General features: G+C 39.4%; 1 protein-coding gene across 1 annotated transcript; it reads right to left on the minus strand.

Moving 5' to 3' along the window:
• Positions 1 to 3,251: 3,251 nt before the first annotated feature.
• Positions 3,252 to 11,557, minus strand: LOC118796752 (BTB/POZ domain-containing protein 2). Its single transcript, XM_036555853.1, has 9 exons — positions 10,959 to 11,557; positions 9,844 to 9,963; positions 9,581 to 9,737; positions 9,174 to 9,279; positions 8,137 to 8,334; positions 7,651 to 7,843; positions 5,575 to 5,662; positions 5,183 to 5,329; positions 3,252 to 4,889 (listed from the first exon to the last, which is right to left on the minus strand). Exons 1-9 carry the CDS (start codon positions 11,555 to 11,557, stop codon positions 4,728 to 4,730), a joined length of 1,770 nt encoding a protein of 589 aa, XP_036411746.1. The 3' UTR covers positions 3,252 to 4,727.
• Positions 11,558 to 13,841: the final 2,284 nt, after the last annotated feature.

Below are 13,841 nucleotides of genomic sequence, written 5' to 3' on the forward strand. Positions count from 1 at the left end.
AATATCAATAAATAACGGCCTTAAATTCCACCCCACACAAAGACAGTGTTGCAGCAGAGCTTCAGCTCCCTGTGAGTCAGTGGATCTCCTTGGAATAGCAGTCCATCAGACTTCATGTGAAGGTTTCAGTGATTTGACTTGGTGTGAAAAGACCTCATGACAACAAAACATTATACCATAATTAAGCATGAAAAATCCTATTTCTGATGGTGTTTTCCCTACGTACCAGCATTCCAGTGTGTCACTCGCTCTCACCGGCAAATCATTGCTGCACAACCAGGACTGGAGTTTCAGATCACGGATCGGAGCGCAGAACTCTCAAATATACAATGGAAACAAAAAAACCCTTCAAAATCTACTTACTGATTTCGTGGCTATTATCGATCGTTTTCGGTAAACTGATAAGTGCTCTTAGCCCTATTTATATGGTTTGCCCCTAATGCTGATTACTTGAAGATTATTCATCAGAATTATCTGCACATGCATGGGCGTTGCTTGGCAAATTTTAGAGAGCTTTAGCCTCCTAAGTAAATGTACAGTACTAGTACAAATCATCTATAGTTCATTCTCCTTCACAATATATTGTAATAACAGGGTGCGACCTGGGGGAGGTGCTGCTGCTGCTGCTGCTACTTGAATGCAGCGCAGCCTCCGCTGTACTACCACAGCCTGACCAACGTAACGTTCAGCCAATCATATCAGACCTAATACTTTGTAAGCAAGGGGCTTTGCTGATGCACTGCAAAGAAATCGGTAACGGAGCTGAAGACAGGATTTTGGCTAAAAGCTCACTAAAACAAACATTAGACCTTATTCAAAATCTGTAACATACAGAGTGGAACAGTAAATTTATCCACCTACGATATGGATTTGTGGCAAATTATGGTCAGTACAACTGAATATCAGTTTTTACTTGGTTGCTTGTTAACTTTAGCTTACTAATTTTAGTTAACTTTGGGTTTAAGAGGATAGGCTAGCTAATTAGCTAGCCAGCTAGTTTAACCTCACTTCATAGTGAGCACGAGAGTGTGAACAAACAAGTGGGATAGAAATAACATTACTGAGAGCTCTTTATATTCTTTGTTTTTATATCTCTCTTCAGTATTTGGAAACAGTGACACCAGTATTTATCATGTATTGTTGTTTACAGTAAGTTAATGTCAGTGAAAAGGACGAGGCTGAATTGACTTCCTTTTCGCCAAATTCTTGTTCGAATTTTCCCAGCTGCAAGGAGCCAGAATGTAACAGCTGCAGAATTTAAGGTGGAACGGAAAATTCAAACAAGAAGCGACTTCAGCTTTGTGTGAAAAGGTCATCATAAGAGTTTTATATCACTCAGTTGCTCAACCTGTAGATGGAAACTAAGAGGCAGCAGCTCCGTCAAAGGTCAAAGCTTTTTACTAGTTAAAGAAACAAAAAAATTATTGATCATTATTTTTTTGTAAATCTGAGTTTAATAAAATTACTGGATTAAACACAGGATGAGAGGGAGAGAAAGAAGCTGAAGGACAGTGACAGGACTGAAGGAGCAGATCTGATGGAGGTTAGTGATCAAGAAGAAAGCGAGGGAGAGCTGCATAATCTTTCGGTTCAAATTAATACTTAATTTAATTTGACTTAACTGAGAAAATGTAATATTTGTCACCATGACCATGAAGTTCCGTCACCTAGCTTATTGAACATGCCTAAAAAATCAAGGTCTTTCTAACTGTTCCAACTGAAACTGATCTAAAATGTGTTTGGATGTTCTATTTAGCAACTTGCAGCTTATCTAATAGGGAGAAGAGAGTACTGCTTGACTAAAGTACCTTTGCTTGATCTGTGCCTGTTGTAAGTGGATGGACACAGTGTTCGTTATACTAGCTCTCTGCTTAATATAAACTATGCAGAAACAGATTTACTGTGTGCCAATTTGACCAAATAACCATTTTTTTGATATACTTAACACAGCTGATGTAGTTGACATTTTCTGGCTGCTGCTAGTCTAAAAGTGCATTACAAACATTTTGGGGCCATAAAAATAAATAAATAAATAAATAAATCTTTGGTGACCATGCCCCCAGACCCCCCAGTACAGGATTAGCCCCCCTATCCATGAACCTCTAGTGACACCCCTGCTGTTATCTATCATGACAGCCCTAATGATGGCACATCAACTTGCAAATTTCAGATACAATACAAAATAACTTTATAGCAGATACAAAGTTTATTTATAATGCTACTTGTTATGCAGCCCTAATCTTTTCCCACACCCAGAAAATTAAATATAAATCACCAAGAAAAAAGAAGAAAAAACAAACAAACAAAAAAAAAAACAGCTTTTCTGTGCACAGTTCATATATGGTTCCCCCTACATTCATAACCAGGTCATTACAAACATGTTCAGCTTCAGGCAAAATGAATAACACTTGCATATGCATTTAACAGCCATTGTTTGAAAGCTTTTTTTTTCTTTTCTTTTCTTTTTTTAAACACACGTAAGAGGTGTTGTCAGTACTTTACAGTTTTAGCCCGGTTAGAAAGAACGAAACCCCCGTTTTGCTCCCACCAAATAACAGGACAAGACAAATAAAACAGTCCTACACATGAACTTGTTCAGCTACAGAACAATTAGTGATAAAACAGTCCCTTAAGCCCAGTTTAGTCTGCATGGTGTTGAGACATTTGTCAGTTTATTAACACTACACAAGGGATGCTATGTGTTTCAAGTTATCAAAGATGCACAAGAAAGTCTTTGTCCTTAAGGGGTCACTAAATGGCACCCAATGAATATTGGCCAATTTAACCCAGAATGCCTGCCAACCAATAAAAACGGAAGTGATTGCTGGTGACGTATTTTGCTGAATAAATAATAATAAATAACATGTTATTCTATTATTATTCACTACTCACTAAAGATTGACAATGACTTTGCTGAGCATCTTTAAAACTATCACATCCATGTTTCACATTCGTCAGGTGAATTACAAGACACAAACAGACATTTTAACAGCTGGATATGTGACAATCTATTCAAACGGATGTGTTTGGAATAGCCTGTAAGATGACTCACTGAATTAAGTCACCCTTGAGATGTAGACATTAGGCACAGCTAAAGCAGAGGGTGGTTTCTCCACACTGTGCATGCTAGTTCACAAAACAGTCTAATGTGACCTACAGAACTGCATGCATAGCTTAGGATGATTTGGGATAGTTTTGCCTCCAAGAATCAACAATATTGATCTATCCATGCTCCACTTACTAATGCTTTCTTTTTTTTTCCTCTCTGTTCCCCATTAAAACATCCCATTTAAATAATAAAAAATTGTAATTTGTGGGTCTATACCACTAGCTTCTGTAGCATGGCTTAAAGGGATATTCCACTGATTTTTCTAAAGTTCTGCATAACTAAATGGTTAAGAAGTAAAACAGTCATTCAGAATGGGTTGCTGTGAAAAGCTTAATTCTAGAGAAGCTTACCAGAATCTAGTACTGAACAACAGTGATGAAAGGAACCAGACATGTGAAGTGTTCCTCTAAAAAGGTCCCGCACAGAAAGTTTTTACACAAACTGGTTACCAATAATAGCTGCCTGATGTCAAAGACATTGTTTTATGATAGTTTTTAATAAAGTTTGTCCAAAAACTTAAATCACGTCACAGTGGAGAGGTACATGTAGCACATACTAAGGCAAAATAGTCCCCAAAGAAAACACTGTTTTTGGATTTACTACTATTTTACCGTTATCAAAATACAAAATACATATAAAAACTCAGAAGACATGTGTGGGTTCACTGGTGGTTTTGAATAGTAAATAAAAGTTCCTTAGTCCTTAGTCACTCTACAATGAAGCAATTCACACCACAACCACTCGGAAAGACTTTGATTACACTGTAGCCACTGAAATTATGCACAGTTAAGTGGAATTCCCATTCAAGCTGCTCAAATGGATTTGCTGACTAAATTCTCCCTCCCTGAATAGGATTTCTGCCACTTTTCTGTAAAGCTTCATCCTCAGAACAGCTGCTACGGAACTGCATTTGTGGGCAGAGCATGCATAGATTCATAGAAAAAAAGCTTGTTGAGTAGATTCTAAGGAGGCATTCTACTTAAGCACAATATTTTGGCACAAAAGGCGAGGGAATCTGACAGCGCAGAATTCCCCAGTGTTCTCGAATGGCTTCATTCTCTAATGTTACTTTGCTGGCTACCATAAATAGGCGTAATGGAGTTACTGTTAATCCAGTTCAAATGACACTCCATCCTCAAAGGAGATGCCGATTGTTTTTAGTGAAAAATTTCCTCAAACTATCTCAGGTATATCCATTTAACTCACACTGCATTAGCTGTTATAGACAAGAAGTTTGACAACAGTTCTGCAATCCAGTTAAACAGCATCCAGGTCAGGCATACCACTATAAAAAGTGACTTGTTTACAGTCTGCAGGCTCTGTTACATCAATATGGACCTTTAACGTGAGGACAAAGCATACTCCTTCTCAACAGTCCATATTTTTTTCTTCTCAGTTATCATTAAGCAAGCAGATTAGCTCTGCTCCCACTTCTGAAAAAAGTCTTAGTAGGAGGCAGTCTCTATGTGGTGCCACCATCCAGTACATTACTCACCAATCTCAGTTCTTTCAATCAGTTTTAGTGCATTAGTCAAAACAGCAAGTTCACCAATGAGCCTTTTCCAACAGCCCAAAGGGGCCCTCTACTCCTGGGACCCTAAAAAAGTCAAAGGTCACACTATGTGTAGAAGATGACCTCAGGGATCTGTCCATCCTCAACGGAAGTGCCATTGTTGTTGCCAGCAGCGTAGCAGAACGTGAAGCAGGTTTTGGTTCCAGACCCTGAGGACTCGTGGGTAACCTTCCGCATCCCTTTGGTACCATAGTGCGAGTCTGGACCCTGTGAGAGCACAAAAACACACTCACTCCATCAACCAGCATTTGAGCATATTTTTTTAAAATGTAAATGTAATCATTTTAACATTACATGTTAATTACCAAATTATTACTTAATAAAGGTGTATAAATGCATTGCTGCATTGTGATGCATTAATGTGAAGGTGGAGATTCAGCTCCATCAATTTTTATATAATGGGATTCTAATAATATTCAATACAATATATGCTCATTCCCTGCCTAAAAAGAAACAAAATGATCTTGTGGTTGTACTTGTATGCACTCAGTAAGTTGTACCTTAAGAGTAGCACAGGCTGTGTAGTTTACATTGGGCAGAATCTCCACTGGCTCTTTAAACATGACCCGGAAGGTGTTTGATGACCCGTCACAGCTAAAACCTGTGTCATTCTGACCGAGAACTGTATTACTGTCTGTGTGAATGATCTGAGGAAAATAAATTCAGAAACTTGAATTAAAAAAAAAATGGTTAGCATACAGATCATCACTGTAATCACAGTTATACACTGTCATAATTAACTGTTAAATAATGAATACCATGGTCATGTTATGAATATATATTTATCCTTCACACAATTGCATTTACAACCTACAATTAAATGTTATTAATTTAGAAAAACCCATGTAATTCAACTAGTCACTCTTAAAACAACACACATGCTGGACTGTACCTGAATGTTGACCTGATAGTCTGTGGGTCCATGTATGGAACCATACAGTCCAAAACCCACAACAAATATCCTGCGGTTTACTGAGAACCTGTGAGAGAGAGGAGAGAGCAAGAGAGAAAACAGAGGAGGGGTATGATGTACTTGACATACTTGCAGTATCTCTTACACACAGTAAAAACACATAATAATAATCCTTCATTTTTAAAGAGCATGTCTGTGCAGGTCTCAAATAGATGTGGAAGAGTTTATCCATTAGAGTGGTACATGATCTCTCATAGCAGACCAGACAGTGCTGCCTAAAATTCAGCAATGATACAGAACAGTGAACTGTTCAAATCTTATCATTCCCACAGCCCTTGTCTGATCTCATCAATGGTTTAAAAATAACACAGGTGTAGCATGAGGTTTAGGAGTTACTTAAAGGCAGATGAAGATGTACAAGGGATATGTATGAGGGATATATGCTGATTTCATCTCATTTCTGAGACATGAAGCACAAAACATTTCTTAGGTCTTATATCTGAAGTGCCAAACTCTAGACAAATTCCACTGCTGAGCTGAGGTCATTCTTTGGAGCTCAGATGCCATTTAACATAGCTGCACAATGTGCATAATCGCTTTAAAAGTTGGACTAATATTTCTAAAATAACCATTTTGAATACACTACTTTCCAATGCAGAGTTTATCTAATCTGAGCAAATGACTCCTTTTTTGTCCTTCTCAGCTTTAAACAGCTTTTTTATGTGCCACTAGTTTAACTGTGTTTAGACGAAAGGTGGCTGGTTGGAACATGTCGAAAACACACAGTTTAGCGCTGGAGTTACGAGGCTAACGTTACTAGCAAATGCTAGAAGTAATAATATTCTGTTAATACATCCTCAAAACTTGTCTCAACCCCTACGAACTGCATCCAGGTCTTCATTAAGGTCACACACTGACTTGTCAATGTGTTTTAGGACACAATTGTGAGGTATTAAAAAAAGAACAAAAGTTCACCGTGTAGCTGAACGTGTGGGCAGACATTTTAGACCCCTAAGTGTGCATTCATATCACACAGGCAACTGGCTGCCTGCTGCATTCAGTTTAATGAAGACCTGGATGTGGTTTAACCGGGTTGAGAGAAGTTTTGGGAACGTGTTTACAGAAAGGATTTGGGTGAATATTGACATCTAGTGTTTGTTAACAATGTTAGCCTCATAACTGTATTGCTAACCCAAAACTTAAAATTTGGACACAAAAGTCTAGATGATTGACTACATGTGGAGTAAATGGAAAATTGTGTAAACCAGATTTTTTGTGAAACCATTCCTTTAAATTCTGAAAATCTGTCACACTGCTGCTAGTTTTGGATGTCCATTTAAGGCTTTGTTTGCACAGCAGGTGAAAGTGGCCCAAATCCGATCTTTTTCTTCATATGTGACACAGATGTGTTAAATGTATAGCAGTGTGAACAGCAAAACACACACCGAATCTGACATTTTCAATTCCAATTTGGGACACTTTCATATGTGGTACTGAAATTGGATACATACCCAGCATGCAGCAATGCCACTCAGTCTAAACAGCCAGATTGGAATTCAAGCGACTTTTATGTCAATCCAACTAGACATTCGTCATAATTTTGCACTGCTGAGACCTCATAAACATTGAGGCTGATGTTTCTGTACAAACAAAATTAGAAGACCTTCAAAACTGTTAAGTGTTCAAAGATATTTCATAAGAAATGGCCGAATGCGGTCATAGGGGACTGAGGCTGCAGCGTCAAAGAAAAGTTAAAAGTCTGAAAGCTTTGAAGAAACCAAGGATGCAAACCAAAGGAGTGGGTGTGGCTTAATAACATGCCCTTTTTACAGCGCCTGTGATGCTGGTGAAGATAAAACTGAAACCTCCCGAAGCAGCTGTTACTGTGAGTGTGATTTTGAGTGTTTACCTCTGAATGAGTGCTATATGGCAAAAGAGAATCCACATTATAATAGCCAATTTTGAACCATTACAGTCTGCCCAGTTCTGACCTTCCTAATGGACCTTATTAAGCTACTGTTTAAAATAAGTGAATTTGTGTACTTTTGTGCTCACCTGATACGGTCGCTGGTTCCGCTATATCCCCAACGGCTCTCCACCTGGCCGAAACGTGTGATGCTGCACTCTTTGCCACGCAGGCAGCAGCGTGGCCGGTCAATGAACTCAACACGTGGTTTGGGGTTTACTGTAAAGTGCAGGAACAGACTGACTACCTCCCTGTCCGTCAGGATGCCAGACTGTGCTGGACCTACACGCAGCAACATTCAAACACATTTATACCACTGGAGGAGGAAAATGAACATCAATTAATGACAGTCAACAGTAACCCAGTGGTTCCCAATCCTGGAACCCACTGCCGTGCACAAGGTGTTTTCCATCATTCAACCCCTGCACTCAACTAATTACTAATCCTTCATGACTTGAATCTGGTGTGTCAGAGCGGGGAAAGCCTGAGCCCCCTGTGCAGAGGGGTGGGTCCGCATGGCTGGGATTGAGAACAACTGGGTGTAATCCAAGAGCAACTGGCATGATGCGGTGTACCTGCAGCAAACTCCTCTATGGTCATTAAAGGGAAGCGGATGAGGGTGAGGGCTTTACCCAACACGCGTCTCTTGTTCTCAGGTGTGGGCTGGAGCTGCTGACGGTGAGCCTCGGCCTCAGCCCAACGCACCGCCGCACCGAACAAGCGCACTTCTCGCACCCCCAGCGTGTCCCGCTCGAGCACAGCAACTAGCGTGTCTGAGAGAGACAGCAGCATAAAGAGAGAAAGCTTTAAAATGGCCAATAAGTAGATATTTTTAATCCATATTTTACAAACCACGGTAAAGTTACTACTATATTAATGGTAGCAAGCACAGAATCTACCACAGTAAAGCGTACTAACTAGACGGTCCTCTAAGAAATGCCTGAAAAGCCTGCAACAAGTGTGACAGGGTTAAAGCAACACTTTATCCAAAATCCTGAACATAACCATCACTATTTCAAGTGTAAGCGTGCTTGCTCACATCCTGCAGCGGTGCCACAATGGTCCTTAGAATGAGGTTTTCTGGTTCAAAAACTACAAAAGACTCCTTCTGATGATGTATCTTTGTCAGATGAGGGGGACAAAAAGCTTAAAGCTAAAAGTTTTTATTGCATTGTAGTGAGAACACTGAAGATTAAAAATGTAAAAATGAAAAAAAAGTTTGAATTCTGTCAAACCGATAAGGCTTAGGGACACATTTTTGTGCTATAGAATTCTGCATAACATGACAAATAAAATATTTAACTCTAGTTTTAGTCCAGAATGCCACTTTAAGTCATATTTAGCTACTGTTCTAAGCCAGTGTTTCCCAATGCTGGTCCTGGAGGCACACTGTTTTCTCTGCAACCAACACACAACTCATTACTAACCCCTTATTGTGTTCAAGTGGTTGTGTAAAAGCAGGAAAAACACTAAAATGTGCAGGGCAATGTGCTTCAAGCACCAGTGTTGGGAAACACTGCTCCAAGCTATGTGGTAAACCATAGCTGAATAAATTTGGCTACTAATATGCTACTCAGATCGTTCTCTAAATCCAACATATAATCATACATACCCAGATCTATATCTGTGAAGCCTTCTGCAGCCAATGCATCACCAGTGTTCTTATCAATGTTCTCAAGGCACAGACTAGCCAGCTGGGGTTCGTCAAAGAGCCGTGCCTGGTGAAACAGATGTCATAAGTTAAAAATAAATGCAATATTTTTTTATGACAACAACATAAACTGCTTACAAAACTGATTAAAGGGATTAGACATATGTTATCCTCAGAGGGATAGCTCTAAATGCAAGAATCAATACTCAATATACCAAATAAATGTAAATTCACCTTGTTTTCATTATCCTTTTAAATAACGTGATCAGAACCCTTTATTATATACAAACATACAAAGGGAACTGTCTTGGCCACGCTTCAAATGTGTAAATGTAGGGATTTTTCTAAAGATTGGAAGAGAACCATACCTGTGTGAGGAGCATAAAGGCATTGTCAGCGCGCAGGTTCTTCTTGAGGAACTCCACACAGTGGGCCTCCAGGGCCGGAACAGCATATTTTTTTGCCGTGTACAGAGTGGTCATCACAGTCTCAGGCCCAATCTGGACCTCGTCAGAATACAGGAACCTGCATTTTGACCACAAGAATTCAAGCATTACTTCAGGAAATGCTACTGATGATTTATGTTGTTACTATATTCAAACATTTCTAATGGCATAAATCAATGTCTCACTTCAGCAAGGCCAGGAAAGCAGCAGGTTCTACATCAGGGAGCTCTATTTCTGTCGAAGTGGTAGCCATGCCGCCGTTAAACATGGCATCAAACACAGCACTGCCAACTGCCAACACAAACCTACAAACACAACAATACAGACAAGCAAATGTCAGCAACATTTTCTTAGGTTTTATGGGAGAATGGTCATTAAAAGTTTGCGTGCCTTTATTTGTGGAAAAAAAACACTTCATAATTCACTTCTACATGGACATCTTCCAACCTTTCTTTATCCCTTATAATTAAACAAGCAATTTGTATTACTGTGCCTTAAAGACTGTTATACATAAATTATTTATGTTATATTTCGTTGTCCTATTCAAGCTGAAACACTCCTTATAACTTAAACATGAATTGTTGGGGCTAAATAGGTGGATAAAAAAAGCACTGGTTTTCATGACATCACACAAACAATGAACTCAAAACAAGTTGTTTTCACAGCTAAGTGTCCGTACATGAACTGGGGAGTGAACAGTACATTTTGAAACTTTCACAATGTTTACATACTACATCAAAGTCTTTTCTCCAAAAAAATTAATTTCCATACGAGTCCTTTATAATACTGTCCTTTATGCTGACAGCTTAAAATTTAGCACATATGCCTCCAGACATAACCTAACAATCTTTGTAGATGTAAATATAAGCAATGCTACAAATCTCTGATTAAAAACATCCTTTTAATAAGAAACGTTTCATTTAGCCCACCACAGTTACCCTAACCAAACACCCTCATCCAATGAAAGAACAAACTAATTTTATACTGTATGTAGCTTAATGCACTTTTATTTTCCTTTTAAAATATATTTGTTTTTATTTGAAACCTACCTACCGTCTTTATTTGTATAATTATTTGTTATTTGGGCCCTCGTCCCATCCCACCGAAAACGCAAACCCTGCACTTTGGCACTCCTGATCCGATTGTTTATGCTAGCACATGCCACACAATAACAACAACGATAACACTCCGAAGTAATCTATTTGGTCTGTTTTTAGATTTAGTTAGCAGAAGCTGAGCTACCTATAGTCACAAAATAAGTGTTCCAATAAAAATAACATTAGAGAGCATTTTTGTTTACCTGTGTGCAGGTATCCGTTGCACGCCGAGTCCTTTGCCCACCAGAAAATGAACGTCACTCAGAACCTCGTTATTGAAGAGGAAGGCGAACCTTTCCTTCACGGTACTTTTCGTCGCTTGCCAGTTGTAGACGGGCTCTCTGTAAACCAGAACCGCCGCTGCAGCCGGAGCTCCTGAAGAGAGAGACGAATGGGTGGCCGGTACTGCTGCTGTAGGCGGGGAGTTCGAGGTCGAGGCCAGCATGTTGGTAGCGACGCTCGCCATGGACCCGCCGACCGCGGAGCCTTGACCCGCGGCCTGCGGGAGAGAGTTCCTTATGTTCGGCGGCAGCCCCGACGCGACACCGGTGCTTTCCGAGCCGCTAGGCCCCGACTGGGGGTTCGACCGTCTCGCTACACTCTGCGAGCTTCCGGCCGCACTAGCGGACCCTCCTGCGTTGTTTGTAGCCAAAGTGTACGGACTGTTGCTCGGCTGGCTGTTCCCTAGTGGTCCCGGGGGGGAGAAATTTAAACAGGGCGCCCGGCCGCTGTTGTCTCCCGCAGCCATCTTGAAGTTCTCGGAGGCGATGTGGTGCGGAAAACAAACCGCACACAGCAGCATCCTGCCAGCGGGGGAGGTTTAACCCGGACTTAAAGACAGAGGAGGGGGGATTGTTGTTGACTGATTAAAATAGACTTATTAAAGGGGGGTTTTATTAGTTTAGTTTAAAATGACAGATTATAAGGAAAAGCAGTTCTCAAAATCATCTTCTCTGCGTCAAAGTTCATATGAGGGCACGACCTTAAAGTAGAGAGTAAATTATTTCTGGAGTATATGTGGGCATCAAATATTATAATATTTAAAGCCTTTGCATTAGTACTAGGGCCTACATCATATCATGGAAAATCCTAATTTGCCAAAGAGAGTGGGTGGCCGGTACTGCCTTGAAGTAGAGAGTAATATATCTGTACAGTAAATGTGGGCATCAGAAAAGAAAACCAATTTTCCTAACTTTTATTAAGACATAAGAGTTTGATGTATAGTATGGAAACATTGTTTTGTAACATTTAGTTCATGCCCTAGTCCATATATGAAAACTTTTTTTTTATTTGTTGTCTTTGTGATGTCTTTACATATATGTATACCCAGCTATTCAACCCACAGGAGTTTAGCACTGCATCCCCACCACCTCATGCTGAAGTTATAAGTCAAGTATAAATTTCAGACTGGCTTAATCTGTGCTTTGAATGAGATCAAATAGCCAACTTTCTAAATCATTTCTGGCCTGTACTGACATGTTCAACTCACTATCTCTCAGGATCTTATTCTAATCAAGGTGTGCGTTTACCTTCACTTAATAGTCCAATGAGCGCAGAAAATCAGATTTTGTCAGGAATTTGTTTAACATGCACTAATCAGATAATGGGAAATTCTGGGTCTTCATGAGTCAGTCAGTAATCGGATTTCTGTTTTGCAAACAACCTATAAATTCACAGAATGAGACGTGATGTGAATTTAACATAGAATTCAAATGTCACTTTCAGTGTCAGTTTTTTTTTTAAATCGAGTCACTTTAGCGGAAAATATATATATACATCATGTAGATGATGAAAAACATTCAAATTCTTCATTTCATCAAGCATGTATTTGGTTTCAGTGTCGCTCCAAAAGTGTTTTGTAGCTGTTTCCGGGACAGCATTCTGTTTTCACGCATGCACAGACTTTAAACCCAATTACCGAGCTTAAGGCTTTTTAGGCCTTAATCCGATCTAAGAAATCGGAGTATGCTGTTTGCATGACCACTTGAATAATCAGATAACTGCCAAAATCTGATAATCGTCATATTATTAAGTGCATGTAAACATACTCAAGGTGTCTTAGTGGTATTACTCACTTGTACACAGCAAAGAATTCAGTTATGTAACCAGAATTTGATTCTAGCACAAAAATACACGTCAAAATTAAGTGAAAAAGCAACATAGGCCTATAGCAGCAGATGTTGATATAAATAATTCATGTTATATTAATAATATAGTTTATATAAAATGTACAATAATATGTTGACTTAGGTTTGAAGTTCGCTTTTAAAATGATGGTGGTACGTGAGTAATGAGTTCAGGCAGGGGACTGATGTTTTAAAAGATTTATCTCAAAATACAACAGTAGTTCTAGTAAAAGTCGCTTCTTTCCTATTATGGTTAAGTATCTTCCGAAGCAAAAGTTAGAAAATCATAGCCCCAGTAATGGGTGAGATATCAAACTGAATACATGTAGGCAAATCATTGAAAATAACTTTGGCCTTTAGCAACAAGCAAGACATTCTCTTAACTCTAGATCAAATATATAATTCATCCTAAGTTTAACTGCTGTCATGGCTGTAAAATCCTGCAGGCTTAGAATAACACTTTTGACTACAAGCCAAGGTCACAAGCTCTCGATGTTCTCAAACTTAGGAAAAGCCCTGCAGCAGCAACTGACAGCTCCATCCTGTAAGCACATAAATAGAACAGAAACAAGGCTCATTTAAGTAAGCAGACAAGATATTCACTGAACCATGCAGAGCAGCGCCAGACCTTAAAAGGAATATTAGACTCAGTAGGGTTAATATCCTACAACAATGTCCTTACCCACAAAACTGGTTCAACACTCATTCGAACATCCACTCATTCGAACATCCAAGTTCTGCACACAATCAACCATACATGGAATAGGAATCAACATTAAAGAGGAATTCCACCAATTTTTCAAAACATCTGTGGTTGAGAAGTAAACAGTCATTCAGGGTGGTTTGAGAAATGGTTAATCAAACTTACCAGGACACATTGGTGGTGGCGATGGGAATCAGGGATCATAACTCAAATATAGCCCTTTTATTCACTATCCAAAAACAGCAGTGAATCTATAC

The sequence above is a fragment of the Colossoma macropomum genome, unplaced genomic scaffold (genome assembly GCF_904425465.1).
Source record: "Colossoma macropomum unplaced genomic scaffold, Colossoma_macropomum, whole genome shotgun sequence".
NCBI classification, from domain to species: domain Eukaryota; kingdom Metazoa; phylum Chordata; class Actinopteri; order Characiformes; family Serrasalmidae; genus Colossoma; species Colossoma macropomum.

What these genes read in the sequence shown, in the direction of transcription:
- LOC118796752 (XM_036555853.1), bottom strand. Translation starts at nt 11,557, where the DNA reads ATGCTGCTGTGTGCGGTTTGTTTTCCGCACCACATCGCCTCCGAGAAC. An exon ending in GCTTTCCTGGCCTTGCTGAA is followed by an intron (nt 9,738 to 9,843) that starts GTGAGACATTGA and finishes GTCAAAATGCAG; the next exon opens with GTTCCTGTATTCTGACGAGG. An exon ending in CCTTTATGCTCCTCACACAG is followed by an intron (nt 9,280 to 9,580) that starts GTATGGTTCTCT and finishes CTGTTTCACCAG; the next exon opens with GCACGGCTCTTTGACGAACC.